Genomic DNA, 22,374 nt, shown 5'->3' on the forward strand with positions numbered 1-22,374 from the left:
ATGGTAGAAGCAGACAGAATCAAAAAATTCCCCTCAAAGAAATTTGGGCTCAAGGGAAAGAAACTTACAGACTTATGGGATAAAGGAATGCTAGAGAGGAGGTATGGGACTGATTAGATTGCTCCCCATGGAGCTAGTATGAGCTTAATGGAACAAGCAGTCTCCTTCGAAGCCCTAATAACTCTGTCACCCTAAAATGCTGTAGGATGTATGACATGTAATTTGTTTTGAATGTTTACACAATTCTGTATCTCATACTCTGAAAGTCCTGCCCTCCACACCCAACACATTCCTTCAAATTCTTTTTAAACTTGAGCATAAGACAAATTGTGACATTCCACCTGCCCATTTCATTCCCCCCACCCCTGCCCTCTGAGCCGAACCTCCACGGAACTGCCCGAAATGTTACAGGGGCAAGCAAGAATTCAGACCAAACAGAATTAAAATGGGATGAGGTAAGTAATAAAAATTTTGAGACTTCTAGCCATGAATAGAATAACAACAACTTTGTAAGGGAAACATGCCAGAGTCTAACTTTTGTTCTCTCAAGGTTCTTTAGTGACAGGCACGTCTTGTTTGGAGAAGGAAGTTGAGAGAGGTGCCAGTGGCTGCCAAGAAATAAATTGCCAAGAATTTGTTGGGTACGTATCATTGAGTTTAAAACCCGCTCTCAGTACTTACATGTATGTAAACGCGTAGACTGTGTGCAACAGTGCATAAATTGCCCAGCAATTAGTGGTGGTACTCTGAGCTGCAAGTCTCCATAGATTGCTAGGCAATTTGCATAGTTCCACCATCAATCTTCCGAAAGCAGGAGCACACCCTCAACTTTCACATTTTGAGAAATTAAGCTGTTAAGGTCAGCGCAGAAAGATAGAGCCAGTGTTCAATTTAGTGATTCCTGCAATGACTGACCTTCCCAGAAAAGAACCAAGCCTCTTGAAAGCAGTTAATGGTGCAGTAGCGTTGTGGTACTGGGCCAGTAATCCACAAGGCCAGGCTAATCCCACCACAGCACTGAGAAAGAGTTTAACTGTAATAAATAAAGCCTGGAATTGAAAATTAATATTAGTAATGGGAGTGTGCAGATGTTGCAGGGGAGGGGAAAGGAATCTATTTGGCTCTCTGATGTTTTTTAAGGAAGTAAATCTACTGCCCTAACCTTGTCTGGCCAACATGTGACTCCAGACCCACAACAACGTGGTTAACTTTTACCTGCTCTTTAAAACGGCTTGTAAACCATTCAGTTCACCTGCAGATAGGATGGGTCTAGGCCTGAAATGTCAGCTTTCCTGCTCCCGTGATGCTCCTTGGCCTGCTGTGCCTAGGCCCGAAACGTCAGCTTTTGTGCTCCTGAGATGCTCCTTGGCCTGCTGTGCCTAGGCCCGAAACGTCAGCTTTTGTGCTCCTGAGGTGCTCCTTGGCCTGCTGTGCCTAGGCCCAAAACATCAGCTTTTGTGCTCCTGAGATGCTCCTTGGCTTGCTGTGTTCATCCAGCTCCACACTTGGTTGTCTATGCTCCTTGGCTTGCTGTGTTCATCCAGCTCCACACTTTGTTGTCTATGCTGCTTGGCCTGCTGTGTTCATCCAGCTCCAAACTTTGTTGTCTATGCTCCTTGGCCTGCTGTGTTCATCCAGCTTCACACTTTGTTGTCTATGCTCCTTGGCCTGCTGTTTTCATCCAGCTCCACACTTTGTTGTCTATGCTCCTTGGCCTGCTGTGTTCATCCAGCTCCACACTTTGTTGTCTATGCTCCTTGGCCTGCTGTGTTCATCCAGCTCCACACTTTGTTGTCTATGCTCCTTGGCCTGCTGTGTTCATCCAGTTCCACATCTTGTTATCTCAGGATGGGCAACTAATCCTGGTTTTGCCACAAATCCCTACATCCCCTGAGATAATGAAAAGGCATTTTACAAAAAAAGCTTCATAAGTTTGTGCTTTTGGTATTCATTTCTTTTCTTTCTCTTTTTCTCTCTTAATCCAATCTTTCCTTCCTCCATTTGTCTTTCTCAATCTCATTTGATTCGGTCGCTCAGCAAGTCTGGCAGCATCTGTTGTGAGAAATTGGAGTTAATGTTTTGGATCGAGACACGCTTCCTCAGAACATCACTTGACCCAAAACAAGCTTGCTCTCCACAGATGCTGCCAGACTTGCTGAGCTTTTCTAGCAATTTCTGTTTTTGCTTCTGATTTATAGCATTCTTTTGGTTTTTATTGATTCAGTGACAGCTCTACACTTCCATACTTTCTCTTTTTGTTTTCTTTCCCCCTTGTAATGGAGATAGACCATTGGTCACATCATGCAGTAATGGCCAAGATGCCCAGTTGTATTGATGTATTTTTGTTGGTTTGCAATTCTTACAATTTGTAATGCACAGCATTTTAAAATTGACTGTGTTAGAAAGCAATCTAATTAGCTGTGCCCTGTGTGAGATAGAAGAATAAGGGGAAAAAAGTGTACCATTCAGGCTTTCAAGTTTCTTAGCATCATGGAGTCTCACAACAGGAAACAGACTCTTCAGTCCAACTTGTCCATGCTGACCAGGTATCCTGAACTATTCTAGTCCCATTTGCCAGCATTTGGCCCATATCCCTCTAAACACTTCCCATTCATGTATCCATCCAGATGCCTTTTAAATGTTGTAATTGTATTCGTTTCCACCACCTTCTTTGGCAGTTCATTCCATACACACACCACCTTCTGTGTGAAAAAGCTCCCTCTCCCTATAGCTCAAACCCTCTATGCCCTGCAACATCCTTCTAAATCTTTTCTGAATCATTTCGATCTTCTATCACTCTTTGGGATGGTGGTTAATCTGTATGTGAACGCCATCCATCCACCTTGATGTCACATCCTTCTGTATCTTTGTGTAACTAAAATCTACTGACTCCAGAACTAAAATTGATCACAAACTGTTTTTCTGTAGTTTCAGAATTCTTAACTCTACCACCCTCTGAAAGAACATTTCTGAACTTCCCTTTTGTGTGGTCTGGCTCTGACTTTGAGGTTATGTCCCTTTGTCTTGGATGTCTTTACTGGAGAAAGTTTTTTTCTCTCTATCCACCCTTCAAATTCTTTTCAATTCTTTAATAAAATTCAACTGAATCAACCTTCACTTTCTTTGTTCCTAGTAGTTTACGTAACCTTGCCTGTTGGAATATTCTTTAAATCTTTGGTGCATTCTGAATAATCTACACTGCATTCCTTCTAAGGCCAACAAATCATTTCCAAGGTGCGGTACATAGAACTTTACACAAGACACCTGATATGATTTGGGAAGGGCTTCAATAGTTACAGAAACATTCCCTCCTCTTTATAATTGAACACTTTTGTCGTATCTTGAAGATTGTGTTTCCATTGGCCTTTTTCATTATTTTATAGTTGATTACTTTGATTTAGTGAACTCTCCCGAAGAACCACTGCAGTTTCCAGCTTTCACCAATTAAAAATATTCAACTTTATCCTTTTCAGAGTAAAAATACATGACCTCACACTTAACTATATTGACTGCTCATACAAATAAAATGGCTACAAAGGCAGGCCAGAGGCTGAGAATCCTACAGTGAGTAACTCACCTTCTCCTAAGTGAGTAGCTCCCCGAAGCTTGTCCACCACCTACAAGCCACAAGTCAGGATATAACGCAATACTCCCCGCTTGCCTGGATGAATGCAGCTCCAACAACGCTCAAGAAGCTTGACACCATCTAGAACAAAGCAGACCACTTGATTGGCACGACATCCACAAACCTTCACTCACTCCACCATCAATGCTCAGTATAAGCAATGTATACCATTTCCAAGATGCATTGCAGAAATTTCCCAAAACTGCTTAGGCAGCATCTTCCTTAAAACCAGTTCTGAGGAAAGGTCATCAGACCTGAAACGTTAACTCTGATTTTTTGTTCTCAGATGCTGCTTGACCTGCTGAACTGTCCCAGCAACATCGTTTTTGCTCCTGATTTACAGCATCCACAGTTCTTTCAGTTTCTACTACCGCTTGCAAGTCCCCCTCCAAGCCACTCAGCACACTGACTTGGAAATATATCACCAATCCTTCACTGTTGTTGGGTCAAAATCCTGGGTCAATTTCCTCCCAAAAGGCATTGTGGGTCGACGTAGAGCACATGGACTGCAGCGGTCCAAGAAGGCAGATCATCACCATCTTCTCAAGGACTTCAAGGGGCAGGCAATAAAATGCTGGCCTAGCTAGTGATATTAACATCTCATAAATGAATAAAAAAATCAATTGTGCCCATTCTCTTAACTTGTAAATATAATTCTATGCTCTTATCTAAAGTAAATTAAGCCATTGAGAAATCACCATGTTGCACTGCTACAGTCCATACAGTAGCTTAGCGTTAGCAATACTGGGGACCTGGGTTTGATTCCATCCTTGGGCAACTGTATGTGTGGAGTTTCACATTCTCCCTGTGTCTGTGTAGGTTTTCTCTAACTGTTCTGGTTTCCTCCCACAGTTCAAAGATGTGCAGTTTGGGTGGATTGGCTGTGCTAATTTCCTGTGAAGTTCGGAGATGTGTAGGCTAGGTGCATTAATCATGGAAAATGCAGGGTTACAGAGATAGGTTAAGTCGGTGTCAGCCTGGGCCGGATGCTATTCAGAGGGTTGATTTGGACTCAATTGGCCGAATGGCCTGCTTCCACACTGATGACATATTCCACCCACAGTACTACTGGGAAGGAATTTCCAAGAGATGGCTCAGTAACAATGAAGGAATGATGAAAGAGTTCCAAGTCATGATGGTGCATGGCTTTTGGGGGACTTACATGTGGTGGTGTTCCCGTGTATCTGCTGGCCTTTGCTCTTCTAGGTGGTAGAGACTCAAGGTTTAGAAGGTTCTGTCAAAAGAACTGTAATGATTTTCTACTGTGTATCATGTAACCTGTGCACAGCTCTGCAATTGCGCATTTGAACAGACTGATGTTGACAGTGACAGATAAGGGACCAATTAAACAAGCTGCTTTGTCCTGGATAGTGTCAAGCTTCTTTAGTGTTGTTGGAGCTGCACCCATCCTGGCATGTGAGGAGTATTCCATCACACTCCTGACTTGTGCCTTGTAGATGCTGGACAGGCTTTGGGGAGTCAGGAGGTGAGTTACTCTTCTCGTTATGCCGAGGCTTTGACCTGTTCTTGTCATCACTGTGTTGAATCCAGTTGAGTTTCTGGTCATTGTTAACCCCAAGGATATTGATAGTGAGGAATTTGATGATGGTAACACCACTGAAGGTCAAGGGTCAGTGAATAGATTGTGTCTTATTTGAGATAGTCATTGCCTGGCAATTGTGTGATGCCAATGTCACTCACCACTTGTCAACCCAAGCCTGGATATTGTCCAGATCTTGTTACATGTGAACACAGATTGCTTCAGCTTCTAAGCAATCACAAACGGTGCTGAACAATATGCAATCATCAGTGAACATCCCCACTTCTGACTTTATGATGGGGGGAAGGTAAAAGATGAAACAGCTGAAGATGTTTGGGTCTAGGACACTACCCTAAGGAACTCCTGATAAGATTTCTTGAAGCTGTGATGATGGACTTCCAACAACCACAACCATCTTTCACTCAGGTAGGCAAGTGGGCAGTATCCCATCACATTCCTGAATCGTGCCTTTTAGACAGTGTTGAGGCTCTGGGGTGAGTTACTTGCTGTAGGATTCCCATCCTCTGACCTGCTCTTGTAACCAATGTATTTATACAGTTAGTCCTGTTACATTTCTGGTGAATGGTAACCCCGAATGTTAATGGTGAGGAATTCTCTGATAGTAATAACATTGAATTTCAAATGGAGGTGGATAGATTCCTTTGTGTTGATGACGGTCTCTGCCTAGCACTTGTGTGGTGAAAATGTCACTTTTCACCTCCCAACCGATGTCTGCATGCATCCAGATTTTGTGTTCATGGGCTACTTCAGCATCTGATGATTGTCAATAATACTGAACATTACACAACCATCAGCGAACATCCCCAATGCTGTCATTAAATAGGGAGGAAAGATACTTTGTTGTCTTCAACTGTTCAGCCATCTTCTCCACTCAAGAAAGACGAATGAGGAGTGAGAGTAATAGATCTTGAGCTGCTTGTCCAAATAGAAACTCACCTCAGAAGCACAAGTATAGAGCAAGAACGCTGGAATTCAATGGCTAAGTCATTGTCAGCATTTTAACTACCTGCCAACATAACCCCCACTGGTCAGGTATGTGTGAAAAGTTCAAGATGAAATTAATGGTGCAGAGATGATTGGCATCTAGGGTGAGTATTTTGTTCCCTCCTACCTTATTGCATGAAGCCGTGTTTTCCACAGTCATGTATTTCTGATTCTGGTTAAATGATTACACACAATCAACTGTTGAATGTGCTGACTGGGAAAGGGTGTAAAGCAGGTTAGAAAATTCCATCATGTGTAAATATGCTGCAGGTAACTAACTTGGAAACTATGGTGCAACAGTGACTACGCTGTACACGTTTGTTTTAAACTGGTTCTTCTAGTGTGCTTGGTACGTAACAATTAACAATTGTTTTCCACAGGAAAAATAATCTGACCTGAAATAATTACATCCACCAATTTACCTTTGACCGCAATGGTGGAATGGTTTTGGTTGACTCATTAGTAAAATGACTCAGGGGTTTGAAATGAATAAACACATCTGGAAAGGCCAGCATTAATTGGAATCTGTGCTAAAGAATACTTGGCAAAATCACTTGTTTGCTTTTTTTAACCCCAAAGTAAGGCTGACTCACTTTATTTTATTCATATGTAGTTTCTCTGAATTGCTGTCTTTGGTAATGAACCATTAAATAAGGAGCAAGACTAGGCCATTCAGCCCCTCTAGTATGATCCACTATTCATGACTGATCTGATTACTCCACAGAGATAGTAGGAACTGCAGATGCTGGAGAGTCAGGGGTAACAAGGTGTAGAGCTGGATGAAAACAGCAGGCCAAGCAGCATCAGAAGAGCAGGAAAGCTGACATTTCGGGCCTAGACCCTTCTTCAGATCAGAAAATTTTCTGAAGAAGGGTCTAGGCCCAAAATGTCATCTTTCCTGCTCCTCTGATGCTGCTTGGCCTGCTGCGTTCATCCAGGTCTACACCTTGTTATCTCAGATTACTCCACATTCCTTATTAATAGCCTTTCACCCTCTTGTTCAACTAGAATCTACCTATCACTGCCTTAAAAATTACTCAAAAACTCTGCGTGCACCACCTCTTGAGGAAGAGCAGTGCAAAAACACACAATCCTTTGTGAGAAAATATATTTGTTATTTCAGGCTTTAATAAGTGAACTCTTTTTTTTAACGTTGATTCTTGGTATAGATTTAACCACAAGAGAACATGCTTTCCACGTTCACCCTGTCAAGACCCCTGAGGATCTATATTTCAATTAAGTCACCGTTTACTCTACTAAACTTTAAATGAGGTTTATGGTGTATCAAGGTTGTTATTCCCTTCACAACAGTAATGTTGCAAACACAAAGCCAGGAATCTTGTCATAGTTATTGACAGGCCTTAGCCAAGTCATTCCGTACAGCCATGACTCTGGGGTTCCTAGCTGACTGTATCAAGTAAAACCTCCAATACCATCTGCTCTAGTGGCCAGGGTCAGGATACAATCCCTATAAAGAAGGAGGAACCAATGGACATGTAGCACACCACCACCTTGATTCTTTCTGCCCTATTGTGAGCTGTTTGCCTCTGGGAATGAGACAGAGGTGTGTATTATGGGAGATGTAAGTGGGTGGCACAGTGATTACTGTTGGTGCAGGGAGGGAGAGAGAGAGAGAGATGACCCCAGCGGGTGAGGAAGCAGCATAGAGGGCATGCAGAGTCAATGGTTGGGATGGGTGACAACGAGTCAGGGAACATACTGATGAGTGTTAGGGCTTGAGTTTTGGATGGAGGTGGGTAGATGAGTAATGATAGAGTGAGTGTGAGGTACTGATGGTGGCGCTTATGTCAGCAGAGTGGAGGAGGGCATTGACCTTCCTACTATATTGTTGGGCAGCCCTCCAGATGACTGGCACGGTCTGGTATCAGGGACTCCCCTGCTGGTCCAGTGTTAGCACCATCCCATCATGAAGAATCTCCAAGACCCTGCCCACAAAGCAGGGCGGTAACATCTCCCTGCCCACCCCATCGGGGGCATGTGTCAGCATCCCTTCAGGGCAAGCTCTGGAGTGACGGTTCTCGTCCAGGTCCACCATGGGCACAAGGGATCTCAGTCCCTTCAATGGCTGTCTGCTAAACGGTGAGTTAGTCTATGTCCAGCAGGCGCAAGGGTGGGTTAGAATTTGAATGTGAGAGAAACCAGAGGACCGTAGTGGATAATTAATGAGGCACATTTGTTAAAATATGGCGAGAGAACTCACTGGGCCTCATGGCGACAAAGTCTCCAAAAAAAGGATGCAACTCAAATTTAGCCAAAAAAGAATTTAATTTTGCTCCATAGTGATTATATTACTAGACCATGGTTCAGGGTTTGGTTACCTTAAATGGCTGGTTTATAATACAGGCAATCACCACAAGTGCAGGTTCAATTTCTGTACTAACTGAGATTACCATGACGGTGTTGCCCTCCCAACTTCATCCCTTGCCTAACACATGGCGACTCTCAGTCGAACGCCCTGCCAATTGTCTCCCTGACGAGAGTGACTTTATAATCTGGAGGGATGGTTTTAAATTCATTTGACAGACATCGTATTTAATCAAGTTTACTGAATCTAGGATAAAAAGAAATTAACAGCAATAGAAATATGTTGAATTATTATTAAAACTGTACTCATGAAGTGGAGATGCGTGTGTTGGTTTGGGGTGAACAAGGTCAGAAATCACATGGCCCCAGGTTATAATCCAACAGATCTATTTGAAAACACAAGCTTTCGGAGCCTCGCTCCTTCCTCAGGTGTTAGTGAGAGAAGTAGTATCAGATAGAGAATTTATAAGTAAAAGATCAAAATGATATAATTGTTATCAGGACAAAGAAACAAAGAACTTTGTTGATAAATTTGTGGATGACACAAAGATAGATGGAGGGGCAAAAACAAAGTTGCTGGAAAAGGACACCTGAAACTTTAAGATAACAAAATGTGAGGCAGGATGAACACAGCAGGCCAAACAGCATCTCAGGAGCACAAAAGCTGACGTTTCGGGCCTAGACCCTTCACCTGAAACTTTAACTCTGTTTTTCCTTATAGACCCTACCAGACTGGCTGAGCTTTTCCAGCAGCTTTGTTTTTGTTCCTGATTCACAGCATCCGCAGTTCTTTCGGTTTTTAGATGGAGGGCCAAGCAGTGTTAAGGAAGCAGCAGGCTGCAGAAGGACTTGAACACGCTATGTGAGTAGGCAAAGAACTGGCCGGTGGAATACAATGTGGGAAAGTGTGAAGTTCGGAATTATGACAGGAAGAACACAAGCGTGGATGATTTTCTAAATGGGGAAAAGCTTCAGAAATCTGAAACACAAAGGGACTTGGGAGTCCTAGTTCAGGGTTCTCTTAAGGTGAACATGCAGCTTCAGTTGACAGTCAGGACGGTAAATGCAATGTTAGTGTGGAGCTGGAGGCACACAGCAGGCCAGGCAACATCAGAGGAGCACTTTCCTATACCCAAATGCAATATTAGCATGTATTTTGAGAGGGCTAGAATAGAAGATCAGAGATGTACTGCTGAGGCTGCATAAGGATTTGGTCAGACCTCATTTGAGTAGTTTTAGGCTCTGTATCTAAGGAAGGATGTGCTGGCCTTGGTGTGGGTTCAGAGAAAGTTTGCAAGGGCGATTCTGGGGATGAAGGGCTTGTCGTATGAGCAGCTTTTGAAGTCTCTGTGTATGTACTTGATGGAGTTTATAAGAGCGAGTGGGGATCTCATTGAAATTGGATAGAGTGGATGTGGAGAAAATGTTTCCGCTAGTGGGATAGACTAGGACTTGAAGGCACAGCTTCAAAGTGAAAGGACAACCCTTTAGAACTGAGGTGAAGAGGAATTTCTTCAGCCGCAGAGTGGTGACTGTGTGATGAATCATTGCTGCAGAGAGCTGTGGAGTCCAAGTCACAGAGTGAACATAAGGTGGAGATATAAGTTCTTGATTGGTAAGGGGATCAAGGATAATGTGGATAAGACATGTGAATGGGGTTGAGAAAGACGTCAACCATGATTAATTGGTGGAATAAACTCGATTGGCTGGATGGCCTAATTCTGCTCCTTATGGTCACTTGGGGGGAGGCAATGGGATGCAATGTGTTATTCCTACCAATCCCTACCATGTATGACTCTAAAGCCATGTTGAAACAATTCGTTGTGGAGTCTCTTCTTCAAACAGTCCCATGAGATGTTTCGCATCCACCTCAGTTTGCATAACATGGACCTTTCTACAATGTAAACCAGATTCTAAGGAGTTTGTAAATGGGAAGTCCACTTACCACTCCTATGCTGAACTTTGGGGTCAGAAATAACTCCTAAGGTTTTCAGTTACTTTTAGCATTCATGAAAATGCATAGTGACCTTTGTTTCGCATACTAGAAGATGATTAAATTATGATTCAAGGAGAAATTAGGAAATAGTGATCAAGAATTGAACAGTGCTTGGCCATCCAACACTATTGGTAATATCTAATTAGCAAACACCACAAATGAAGTGAGTTGGTCAATTTAGGACAAGAATGTTGAAACAAAATCATAAAAATATAGTTGGAACAAAGAACAAGAACAATACAGCACAGGAACAGCCCCTTCAGCCCTCCACGCTTGCGCTGATACATTTTGCTTTTCCATATTAAAACACTCTTCACTGACAGGATCCATATCCCTATATTTCTCCAGGTACTTCTTACTGCTGCTATTGAGTCTGCTTCCACCACCTCCTCAGGCAGTGTGTTCCAGGCACCCACCACACTTTGTATAGAAAATATGCCTCACATATCTCTTTTAAACTCGCCCTCCTCTAGAACGTAGAATCTGTGTCGCATAGTAATTGACCCCTCCACCCTGGAAAAAAGCCTTACACTTTCCACTCTATCCGTGCCATTCACAATCTTATAAACTTCTGTCAGATTGCACCTCAACCTCCTGCTTTTCAGTGTAAACAAACGCAGTCAATCCAACCTCTCTTCATAGCTAAAATCCTCCCTACCTGGCAACATCCTGGTAAACCTTTTCTGTACTGTCTCCCAAAGCATCCATATCCTTCTGGTAATGTGGCGACCAGAACTGTTTGCAATATTCCAAGTGTGGCCTAACTAAAGTTCTGTAAAGCTGCAGCATTACTTACCTGTCCTTGGATTCAGTACCCCTTCCAATGAAGGCAAGCATGCCACAGACCTTTTTTACTACCTTATCTACCTGCGCTGACACCTTCAGTCATCTGTGGACCTGCACACACAGATCCCTCCGCACATCAATACTCCCAAGGGGTCTGCCATTTAGTGTATAATTTCCAACTGCACTTGACTTCCAAAATGCATCAGCTCACATTTGTCCCGATTAAATTTCATCTGCTATTTTTCTTCCCAGGACTCCAACTGATGTATATTCTGCTGCATCCTCTGATAGCAGGACCTTCTATACTATAGACATTCTTCTCTTTGGTTGTTATCTGCAGCTAGGAATTGTTCAGGTGATGATAAGATGTTATTGCAGCCTTATATCTGGAAGAACATGAAGCCAAGGGGAAGTGACATAGAAATCATAGAATCCCAACAGTGTGGAAACAGGCCCTTCGGCCCGACAAGCCTACGCTGACCCACAGAGCGTCCCATCCAGATCCATTCCCCTATAAACTCAGCCAGTCTACTACATACAAAAATACAACTTTGGAGAAAAGTTACGCCACTTCGTCTTTCAAGTTTGCTCCACCATTCAATAAAATCATGGATGACCTGTTTGTTTCAAATTCCACAATTCTATCAACTCCCAACAACTTTTGATTCTCTTGCTGAACAAGAATCTATCTACCTCTGCCTTAACAATATTTAATGACCTAACCTCCATTACCTTCCAACACAGCTCCAAAGCCTGAGAGAAAAAAGCATCACTTAATCTCTGCCCTAAAGGAATGCGTCCTAATTTTACTACTGTGCCCCAAGTTCAAGAACTACTCATAAGAGGAAACATACTTCAGCAAGGCATTTGGTAAGGTTCCCCACGGCAGGCTCATTCATAAAGTCAGGTAGTATGGGATACAGGGTGATTTGGCTGTCTGGATTCAGAATTGGTTGGCTGACAGGAGGCAGAGAGTGGTTGTAGATGGTAAGTATTCTGCCTGGAGGTCAGTGCTGAGTGGTGTCCCACAGGGCTCTGTTCTTGGGTCTCTGCTCTTTGTAGTTTTTATAAATGACTTGGATGAGGAGGTTGAGAGGTGAGTTAGTACGTTTGCTGATGACACAAAGGTTGGAGGTGCCGTTGATAGTATCGAGGGCTGTTGCAGGCTTCAGCGAGACTTTAACAGAATGCAGAGCTGGGCTGAGAAATGGCAGATGGAGTTCAACCTGGATGAATGCGAAGTGGTGCATTTTGGAAGGTCGAACTTAAATGCTGGATATAGGATTGAAGGCAGGATTCTCAGCAGTGTGGAGGAACAGTGGGATCTTGGTTTTCAAGTGCATAGCTCCCTCAAAGTTGCCACGCAGGTGGATAAAGTTGTTAAGAAAGCATATGGTGTTTTGGCTCTCATTAACAGGGGGATTGAGTTTAAGAGCAGCGACGTTATGCTGCAGCTCTACAAAACCCTGGTGAGACCACACTTGGAATATTGTGTCCAGTTCTGGTTGCCCTATTATAGGAAAGATGTGGAGGCTTTGGAGAGGGTGCAAAGGAGGTTTACCAGGATGCTGCCTGGACTGGAGGGCTTGTCTTACGAGGAGAGATTGACTGAGCTGGGACTTTTCTCTCTGGAGAGAAGGAGGAAGAGAGGTGACCTGATCGAGGTGTACAAGGTAATGAGAGGCATGGATAGAGTCGATAGCCAGAGACTTTTCCCCAGGGCAGGATTGACTGCCACGAGGGGTCATAGTTTTAAGGTGTTAGGAGGAAGGTATAGAGGAGACGTCAGAGGGAGGTTCTTCACCCATAGAGTTGTGAGCGCATGGAATAGTTTACCAGTGGTAGTCGTGGAAGCGGAGTCATTAGTGACATTTAAGCGACTGCCGGACATGCACGTGGATAGCAATGAATTGAGGGGAATGTAGGTTAGGTTATTTTATTTTTGGATTAGGATTATTCCATGGCAGAACATCGTTGGCCAAAGGGCCTGTCCTATGCTGTACTTTTCTATGTTCTATGTTCTATGTTCTATGCATACCCAACTTGTCAGAAGTTTCAGGTTCTTATACACTTCAATGAAGTCACACCGTCTGTCTTCTAAAATAAATGGGAACAGGCCCAGTCTATCCAAGCTTTCCTCACATGACATCCCATCCATTCCAGATGTTGTTATGCAAATCTCTAAGATGGTGGTGTTTTGCGAGGGGTAATTTACCCAAACTAGGCCAGCAACACTTAAGGTCCTACTTTTCTGTCAAATCCAAAACTGGAACGTAAGTGACAATTGTCAGCATTTAATTCTTGGGTCAGTTCAAGATGAAAAAAAGTGTACCAAAATACTTTTCCACCTCATTTCCGAGGGGATGGAGATAGAGACAGCAAGGGTTCTGTCGAACCCTCAATAGGCTGGCATGATGGTTCAGGGATTAGCACCTTCGTCTCACAGTCCTGGGAACCCAGCTTCCATTCCAGTTTCAAGCGACTGTCTGTGTGAAGTTTGCACATTCTCCCCATGCCTGCGTGGGTTTCCTCCAGGAGCTCTGGATTCCTCCACTAGTCCAAAGATGTGCAGGTTAGGTGTATTGGCCATGTTAAAATTGTCCATATTGTCCAGGGATGTGCAAGCTGGGTGGATTAGCCATGGTAAATGTAGGGTTATGGGGAAAGGATGGGTCTGTATGAGGTGCTTCTTGGAGGGGCAGTGTGGACTCAGTAGGCCAAATGGCCTTTTTCTGCACTGCAATCCTTGTATACTGTATGTAAGAATGAACAATTTCACAACTGAATTGATCTTGATGTTAATGAAGTAATCACTGGGCCATGTATGAGAATAAATAATGCAAATTCTATCTGCTACCAATGAGGACATTAATTCAGCTTTTTAAATATCGTTTATATAGTTAACTTTGAATTGAGGGCTCAACAAATGCTTTCTGTTTCTGGTACTTTGAAAATGTTACAGTATAAAAGTAAGGCACTCTGCTAATAATGTTTGAACCAGTACTTTTCTCCACATGAGTCAGTTAATCTAATCTGTGCAATAATCAATCTGCCCACGCACCTGTTTGATCTGTGTGTGGCATTGTTCAAGGGACCAGCCTCCAAATGAGACATTAAACAGAGATTCTGATTTTCCCTTTACAATCTGGCTAGCATTAAGAATTTTGCACTATTTCCAGGGAAGCAGGGAGTTTTCTCTGGAACCTGACCAACGCTCCTCCTCAATTTTTTTTCCCATTTCTTTGATGTGAGCGCCACATGGCTATGCCAGCAATTATTGACTTTCCCTAATCACCTTTGAGCTGATGGTGGAAAGCCACTCTCTGGAACTGTTACAGTTCATTTGCTTGTAGTTTATTCAACACTGCCAGTACACAATGGGTTCCAGAAACATAGGAACTTAAATCAAATGGCCATTCAGCTCTGCAAGCTTGCTCTGCTATTCTGGATTATTGCTGATTATTCACCTTAATGCCATATTTTCACACAGCCCCCACATTCCCTGATATTCTTAGTAACTAGAAATCTATCGATCTCTATTTTAAGCACACTCAATGATTGTTTCTACAGCCCTCGAGGTAGAAAATTCCAAAAATTCATGACCCTCTTCGTGAAGAAGGTCCTTCTCATCTCAGTATCAAATGTGCTGTAGTTTATTCCGAGTCAGTGTTGCCTGGTTCTAGACCTCCACAGCCAGGGAAACATCACCACAGGGAAGTGTTGGCCTAATGGTATTATCACTAGACTATTAACCTAGCAAGCCCAGGTAATGTCCTGAGGGTAGGCTCGGATGAAATCCCATCGATGGCAGATGGTGGAACTTGAATTCAATAAAAATTCGGCAATAAGAGTCTAATAATGACCATGGAACCTTCGCCAATTGTCAGGAAAACCCCATTTATGCCTCTTAGGGAGAGAAATCTGTAATCCTTACTCCATCCATGGCAATTTGGTTGACTCTCAACTGCCCTCTGAGCAATAAATACTGGCTAGTGTTTATTGGTCAGTGATATCCACACCATATGAATAAATGAATTTCAGAATTTCCTTTCTGCATCTAACATGTCGCTCTTTTTAGAATTTTGTAAGCTTCTGTATGAACATTGCTCATTCTTCTAAACACTACAGAATACTGGACCAGTCTCCTCCATATCCCCTCACAGACAGTACTACTACCCCTGCAATCAGTCTGGTGAATCTCCAGCACACCACACCCAATGCCAAGTATATCCTTCCTTAGACAAGGCATCTACACAAAGTACTACAGGTATTACATACACTCGAAGCAAGACTTCTTTGTCCCTGTAATCAAGTTCTCTTGTGAGAAAGGCTAGCATATCATTTGCCTTCCATACCTATATGCTCACTTACAGTGATTTCCGAATACACCCACCTAGGTCCCTTTGGATGTCAACACTTACATACAATCACTTACTATTCAAGAAATCCTCACACCCTCATTCTACCTGCCAAACTAGACGACATTTCACTTATCAAAATCATATTCAATGTACCATACACTTGCTCAACCTGTCCAAATCCCCCGAGACCTCTTTGCATCCTCCTCACAGTTGACATTCCCACTAAGTTTTGTATAGTCTGCTATCTTGGAAATATTTCAGTTGGTCCCCATATTCATTGATACAGGTTATGAAGGCAAGGGCCCAAGATCTGATCCTTGTGCTATCCCACTGTTCACAACCTGCTAAACTTAGAATGGCCATTTTTATCAATCTCTACTTTCTGCAAATTAAACAATCCTCCATCCATGCTGGATATTCACCCTCTTCTCAATTCCATGCAGCTTAACATTTTATTAAACTCCTGTGTGGATTTCATCAAAAGCTTCCAAAAGTCCAAACACATCACATCCACTGGTTCCCCTTATAGATTCTGTTAGTAACATCCTCAAAAAAATTCCATCACACTTGTCAAGCATTATTTTCCTTTCATATATCTATAGTGATTCTGAAAAATCAGGCAATTATATTCTAAGGCTCCAGTAATCACATCCTTTATAACGTATTTTTTTAAAAAACATAATTCATAGAATGTTGCTAGATCAGCTTTTATTGGTCATCTCTGGAGAAGATGAAGGTGAGACCCCTTTTGAACCACTGTAGCTTTTGGGACATAGGGACGCCCACAAAACTGTTAAAGAGGGAGTTCCAGGATTTTGACCCAGCGACAGTGAAGGAATGGTGATAGATTTCCTTGTCAGGATGGTTAGTGGCTTTTAAGGGAACTTGGGCAAGAGTTGGCATCCCCATTCCATGTGGTAGAGGTTGAGAGTTTGGAAGGTGCTGGTAAAGCAGCCTTTGTGAATAGTTGCATCACATTTATGTAAATAAGTTGACTCTACCAAAGATGCCAGATTACTAGCTATACATTCGGTTTCTGTTTGTGGATTCTTGCAATATACAGAATGTCTTCCATTTCTTTCTAAATGATAACGGTGACTGTACTTCAAATTCATTAAAACTTCACATGCGGCACTTGAAGACATTTGTTGTTAACTGCTTCTTTGTGTATTAGGTTACTTTGAGTTAAGAGGTTACATCTATTCAGTTACTGGACGTTCCTAGTGCCTCAAATGCATATGAATATAATCTTGTGTATGCAAGTGATGTCCTGAGCTTGTTTGGATAGAGTCAATCTCAAATGCTTGCTTGTTTCCTTGATGTGCTATTGTACAGCACCGAACTACGTTCGTAATTCACTGCCATAGAAGGCTGTGGAGGCTAGGTCATTGAGTACATTTAAGACTGAGATAGATAGGTTCTTGATTATCAAGGGGATCAAGGGTTACGGGGGGAACATGGGAGAATGAGGTTGAGGAACTTATCAGCCATGATTGAATGGCGGAGCAGACTAGATGGGCCAAATGGCCTAATATCTGCTCCTATGTCTCATGGTCTTATCATAACAATTTATATATACAAAGTTTTTTCCATGAATAACACAAATTTTTGATATTAAGAAAAGTTTATTTATAATGAACTTTGTGAGTATTGCTGGAAAATGGACACATTTTGTCTAAGATTTTCCATCAGGACAATTCACAAGAATACCGATTTAACTCACAGTAACAAGCTTATATCGAAGTTCTGAAGAAGTCATACCAGACGCGAAATGCTAACTTTTCCTCCTCCATTGATGCTGCCAAACCAGCTGAGTTTCTACTGCATTCTCTGTGTTTGTTTCAGATTTCCAGCATCTGCAGTATGTTGCTTTTATTGCAATAATCTTATGTGTTTTCTACAAAAGTTTTGATCAGGCTTTGCAGTTGAACGAGGCATATAAATTACACAATTTAAATACTGACTTGATACAAGATCAACAGTAAATTAGAAGTAATGTGAATGTTCAGAAATAGCAGGAACTGCCGATGCTGGAGAATCTGAGATAACAAGGTGTAGAGCTGGATGAACACACAGGACAAGCAGCATCAGAGGAGCAGGAAAGCTGACATTTCGGGTCTGGACCCTTCTGTTTTTCTGAAGAAGGGTCCAGACCCGAAACATCAGCTTTCCTGCTTCTCTAATCTGGATGTTCCATTGTTTTGGATTGGTATCTAGAGACGTAGGCTGGATTTTAGTTCTGAGGATGGGTCACTGGACCCGAAACGTTAACTCTGATTTTTTTTTCTTCACAGATGCTGCCAGACCTGCTGAGCTTTCCCAGCGACTTCTGTTTTTGCTCTGGACTTTAGTGTTGCTGGTTGTCAAGCCATCTTCCTTGCTTTTCTTTGAACTGAAAACTTGAAATTTTCTGTATCCACCTGTGAGCAAATGGGGCTTTGGTTTAACATCCAAAAGATGGCCCTGTTGATGGTTCATTTTGCTCCATCAGAATCGCGTAGGGCTTGTCAGCATAGATTTTCTGCATACTGTGCAGGAAGGTGTAACTTGAAATTAATCTCCGACTCAGAGGTATAAATGTTGTCAGCTGTCACTTCCCATTGTGTTGATAACCTGCTGGTGGGCTCTCTACTACTGGAAGAACACAGCAGGCCAGGCAGCATCAGAGAAGCAGGAAAGTTGACGTTTCGGGTCTAAAGAAGGGTTCCGACCCAAAACGTCAGCTATCCTGTTCCTCTGATAGCCCAGGAGGCCCAGGATGGACATGTCATTCAAGGAGTGGGAGGGGGAGTTGGAATGGTTCGTGACTGGGAGGTGTAGTTGTTTGTTGCGAACCGAATGTAAGTGTTCCACAAAGCGGTCCCTAAGCCTCCGCTTGGTTTCCCCAATGTACAGGAGGCCTGTATACTGTATCCACTGTTCCCGTTGTGGAAGCCTCTACATCCATCCTGGGCCTCCTGCATCGCCACAATGATACCACCCGAAAGCTGCACGAACAGCGCCTCATTCCGCTTGGGAACCGTACAGCCCAAGGATATCAATGTGGACTTCATATGCTTCAAAATCTCCCCTCCCCCAACCTCATCCCAAAACCAGCCTAGCTAGTCCCTGCCTCCCTAACCATTCATCCTACTTCAAGCCTCACCCCCATCTCCTACCCACTAACCTCATCTCGCCTCCTTGACCTGTCCGTCCTCCCTGGACTGACCTATCCCCTCCCTAACCCCCCACCTACATTCACCTTCACTGGCTTCAAACCGCCCCCTTTGACCTGCCTGTCTCCTCTCCACCTATCTTCTCCTTTATCCATCTTCTATCTGCCTCCCCCTCTCTCCTTATTTATTTCAGAATCCCCTTCCCCTACCCCATTTCTGAAGAAAGGGTCTCAACCCGAAACGTCAGCCTTCCTGCTCCCCTGATGCTGCTTGGCCTGCTGTGTTCATCCAGCTCTACACCTTGTTATATCAAAGAAAGAGTTGTTTTTGTGGTGAAGGTTTTGATTGGTTCTGTACTTGCTTTTCGGTTTGTATCTGCAGGTCAGCAGATAGGTCAGGAGGCTAGTATAGTTGCATTAGACATCTCCCCAGGCTAGTTGCTCTGCGGTGGAGCTATTTCCCTAGACAGAGAAAGCAATGGGACAGCAAAACTGATGAATCCACTCTGCATAAAAGGCACCATTTTCTCTGGGCAGGATCCTTCCCCTTAGGTGTGAAACATTACAGAATCAAGACTTTTTTTTTGAGAAACGTTCAGGAGACCTGAAAAGAACGAAGATGGAAAAACATTAACCGAAATGTGACCCCATTACAAAATTGAGCAATATGTGTGATTAATTACTTTTATCTGGCACATTTAGACACTGAAATATAACATATCAAATTACGCTATTGTCCAGTGTTTATTCTGCAACTCCCCTTGTTCATTACGATTTTAATTTGAACACTCTTGATCCCACACTCACATTTTTAAGGCTATTTTTCTTCATTCTTTCTTGGGGCATCAGTTGAAATAGTTGCCCCCTGCAGTCCATTCCTAATTGTCCTCAAACTGAGTGACTTGACTATTTCAGAGCTTTATAATTCCAGATTTGTTAATTGAATTTAAAGTCCAACACCTGCCAGAGTGAGATTTGAACCCATTCTTGGGTCATGTTATTATGGAGTGTTACTAGTCTGCTTGCATTATTGCCCAACCACTGCCTTCCAGTCTCTGTGGAAAGCCGCACAGTATTTCATCCAAGTGGCATTAGTGCAGGTGGAAACCCCAACTGTGAATATTAAACAGCTTTAATTGTAGTGGCTAAGCCTGATATTGCTGGCCAACAGAATACATATGTGTGGTTTCATCCTGACCTTACTGGATGCTGATCAGGATTGTTAACGCTGGGCAGCATGTAATTTTTCAGCCTGTAGTTTTTTTTTATTTCGCCTCTGTGGCCCAGGTCAAAGCAACTAATTTTATTCAAAGAAATGTGCCCTGGCTAAAACAGCAGATGGTGAAGAGAAGTTAGACTTTCTGATGTCCAAGCAATTCTTTGCTGGAGCACCATGCTTATGAGCTTGTGCAGACCTGGGACACTTTAGAAACAAATTTGCCAATGGGATATTGAGGAAACTCACCAAAGACAGAACATTAGGGTTGCTCTCTCCTTGGAGAGGGATGACTGGTGCTGGGTGTAACCTGTGGGTCACCATGCCTCAGTGGTTGAGAAGGTTGGAAGCATCAGAGTGACTGGATCTTTCTGTTACAGTCAACACGGCTTTGTGAGGGGTAGGTCATGCCTCACAAACCTTATCGAGTTTTTTGAGGATGTGACTAGAAAAGTTCATGAGGTTCGAGCTGTGGATGTGGTGTATATGGACTTCAGTAAGGCATTTGATAAGGTTCCCCATGGTAGGCTCATTCAGAAGGTCAGGAGGAATGGGATACAGGGGAACTTAGCTGCTTGGATACAGAATTGGCTGGCCAACAGAAGGCAGCGAGTGGTAGTAGAAGGAAAATATTCTGCCTGGAAGTCAGTGGTGAGTGGGGTTCCACAGGGCTCTGTCCTTGGGCCTCTACTGTTTGTAATTTTTCTCAATGACTTGGATGAGGGGATTGAAGGATGGGTCAGCAAGTTTGCAGACGACACAAAGGTCGGAGGTGTCGTTGACAGTATAGAGGGCTGTTGTGGGCTGCAGCGGGACATTGACAGGATGCAGAGATGGGCTGAGAGGTGGCAGATGGAGTTCAACCTGGATAAATGCAAGGTGATGCATTTTGGAAGGTCGAATTTGAAAGCTGAGTACAGGATTAAGGATAGGATTCTTGGCAGTGTGGAGGAACAGAGGGATCTTGGTGTGCAGATACATAGATCCCTTAAAATGGCCACCCAAGTGGACAGGGTTGTTAAGAAAGCATATGGTGTTTTGGCTTTCATTAACAGGGGGATTGAGTTTAAGAGTCGTGAGATCTTGTTGCAGCTCTATAAAACTTTAGTTAGACCGCACTTGGAATACTGCGTCCAGTTCTGGTCGCCCTATTATAGGAAAGATGTGGATGCTTTGGAGAGGGTTCAGAGGAGGTTTACCAGGATGCTGCCTGGACTGGAGGGCTTATCTTATGAAGAGAGGTTGACTGAGCTCGGACTTTTTTCATTGGAGAAAAGGAGGAGGAGAGGGGACCTAATTGAGGTATACAAGATAATGAGAGGCATAGATAGAGTTGATAGCCAGAGACTATTTCCCAGGGCAGAAATGGCTAGCACGAGGGGTCATAGTTTTAAGCTGGTTGGTGGAAAGTATAGAGGGGATGTCAGAGGCGGGTTCTTTACACAGAGAGTTGTGAGAGCATGGAATGCATTGCCAGCAGCAGTTGTGGAAGCGAGGTCATTGGGGTCATTTAAGAGACTGCTGGACATGCATATGGTCACAGAAATTTGAGGGTGCATACATGAGGATCAATGGTCGGCACAACATTGTGGGCTGAAGGGCCTGTTCTGTGCTGTACTGTTCTATGTTCTACTGTTCTATGTTCTATGTTAAAGTAAACATCCATTACCTATCTCAAACAAGAGACCGTTGAAGAAGCTCAGCAGATCTGGCAGCATCTGTGGAGACTGAAGTAAAATCACATTTCAAGTCTGGTATGACTTTTATGCAGTTCTGGAGGAGAGTCAAACCAGACTCGAAACGTTAACTCTGTTTCTCCCTCCACAGATGCCACCAGAGCTGCTGAGTTCCTCCAGTACTGTCTATATTTGTTTCAGATTTCCAATATCTGCAGTACTTTGCTTATATCTATTGCCTAAACCTAAGGAGAATGTTCTCAAAGATGTGCTATACAAGGAGAAAGAACTAGATGGACTGCAATTCAGACATTAAATAATTTCATTACACTGACCCAAAGTGCACAATGAATTGCTTTTATTTGACATCTTTATATACCTGAGTACCTATCTCTGCAAATTATGCAACTGGATATTACAGGCCGGTGAGCCTTACATCAATGGTAGGGAAATTATTGGAGAAGATTCTTAGGGATAGGATTTAATCGCATTTGGAAAGGAATGGGCTTACTAGGGATAGTCAACATGGCTTTGTACAGGGAAATCTTGCCTCACAAATTTGGTTGAGCTTTTTGATGAAATGACAAAGATGATTGCTTAGGGCTGTGGATGTTACCTACATGGACTTTACTGAAGCATTTGACAAGGTCCCTTATGGTCAGCTGGTCCAGAAGATTAAGTCATATGTTC

The 22,374-nt window shown here is 43.1% G+C and overlaps 1 protein-coding gene across 1 annotated transcript in view; it reads left to right on the forward strand.

Moving 5' to 3' along the window:
* LOC125446752 (sorbitol dehydrogenase-like) overlaps positions 1-22,374 on the forward strand; it is a 69,728-nt gene continuing 47,354 nt past the window's right edge. Inside the window, exons 1-2 of the mRNA XM_048520524.2 lie at positions 1-101; positions 617-641. Of these exons, the coding sequence (XP_048376481.1) occupies positions 1-101; positions 617-641 (126 nt within the window). The remainder of the gene's footprint in view (positions 102-616; positions 642-22,374) is intronic.

Source organism: Stegostoma tigrinum, chromosome 36 (genome assembly GCF_030684315.1).
Source record: "Stegostoma tigrinum isolate sSteTig4 chromosome 36, sSteTig4.hap1, whole genome shotgun sequence".
Lineage (NCBI taxonomy): Eukaryota > Metazoa > Chordata > Chondrichthyes > Orectolobiformes > Stegostomatidae > Stegostoma > Stegostoma tigrinum.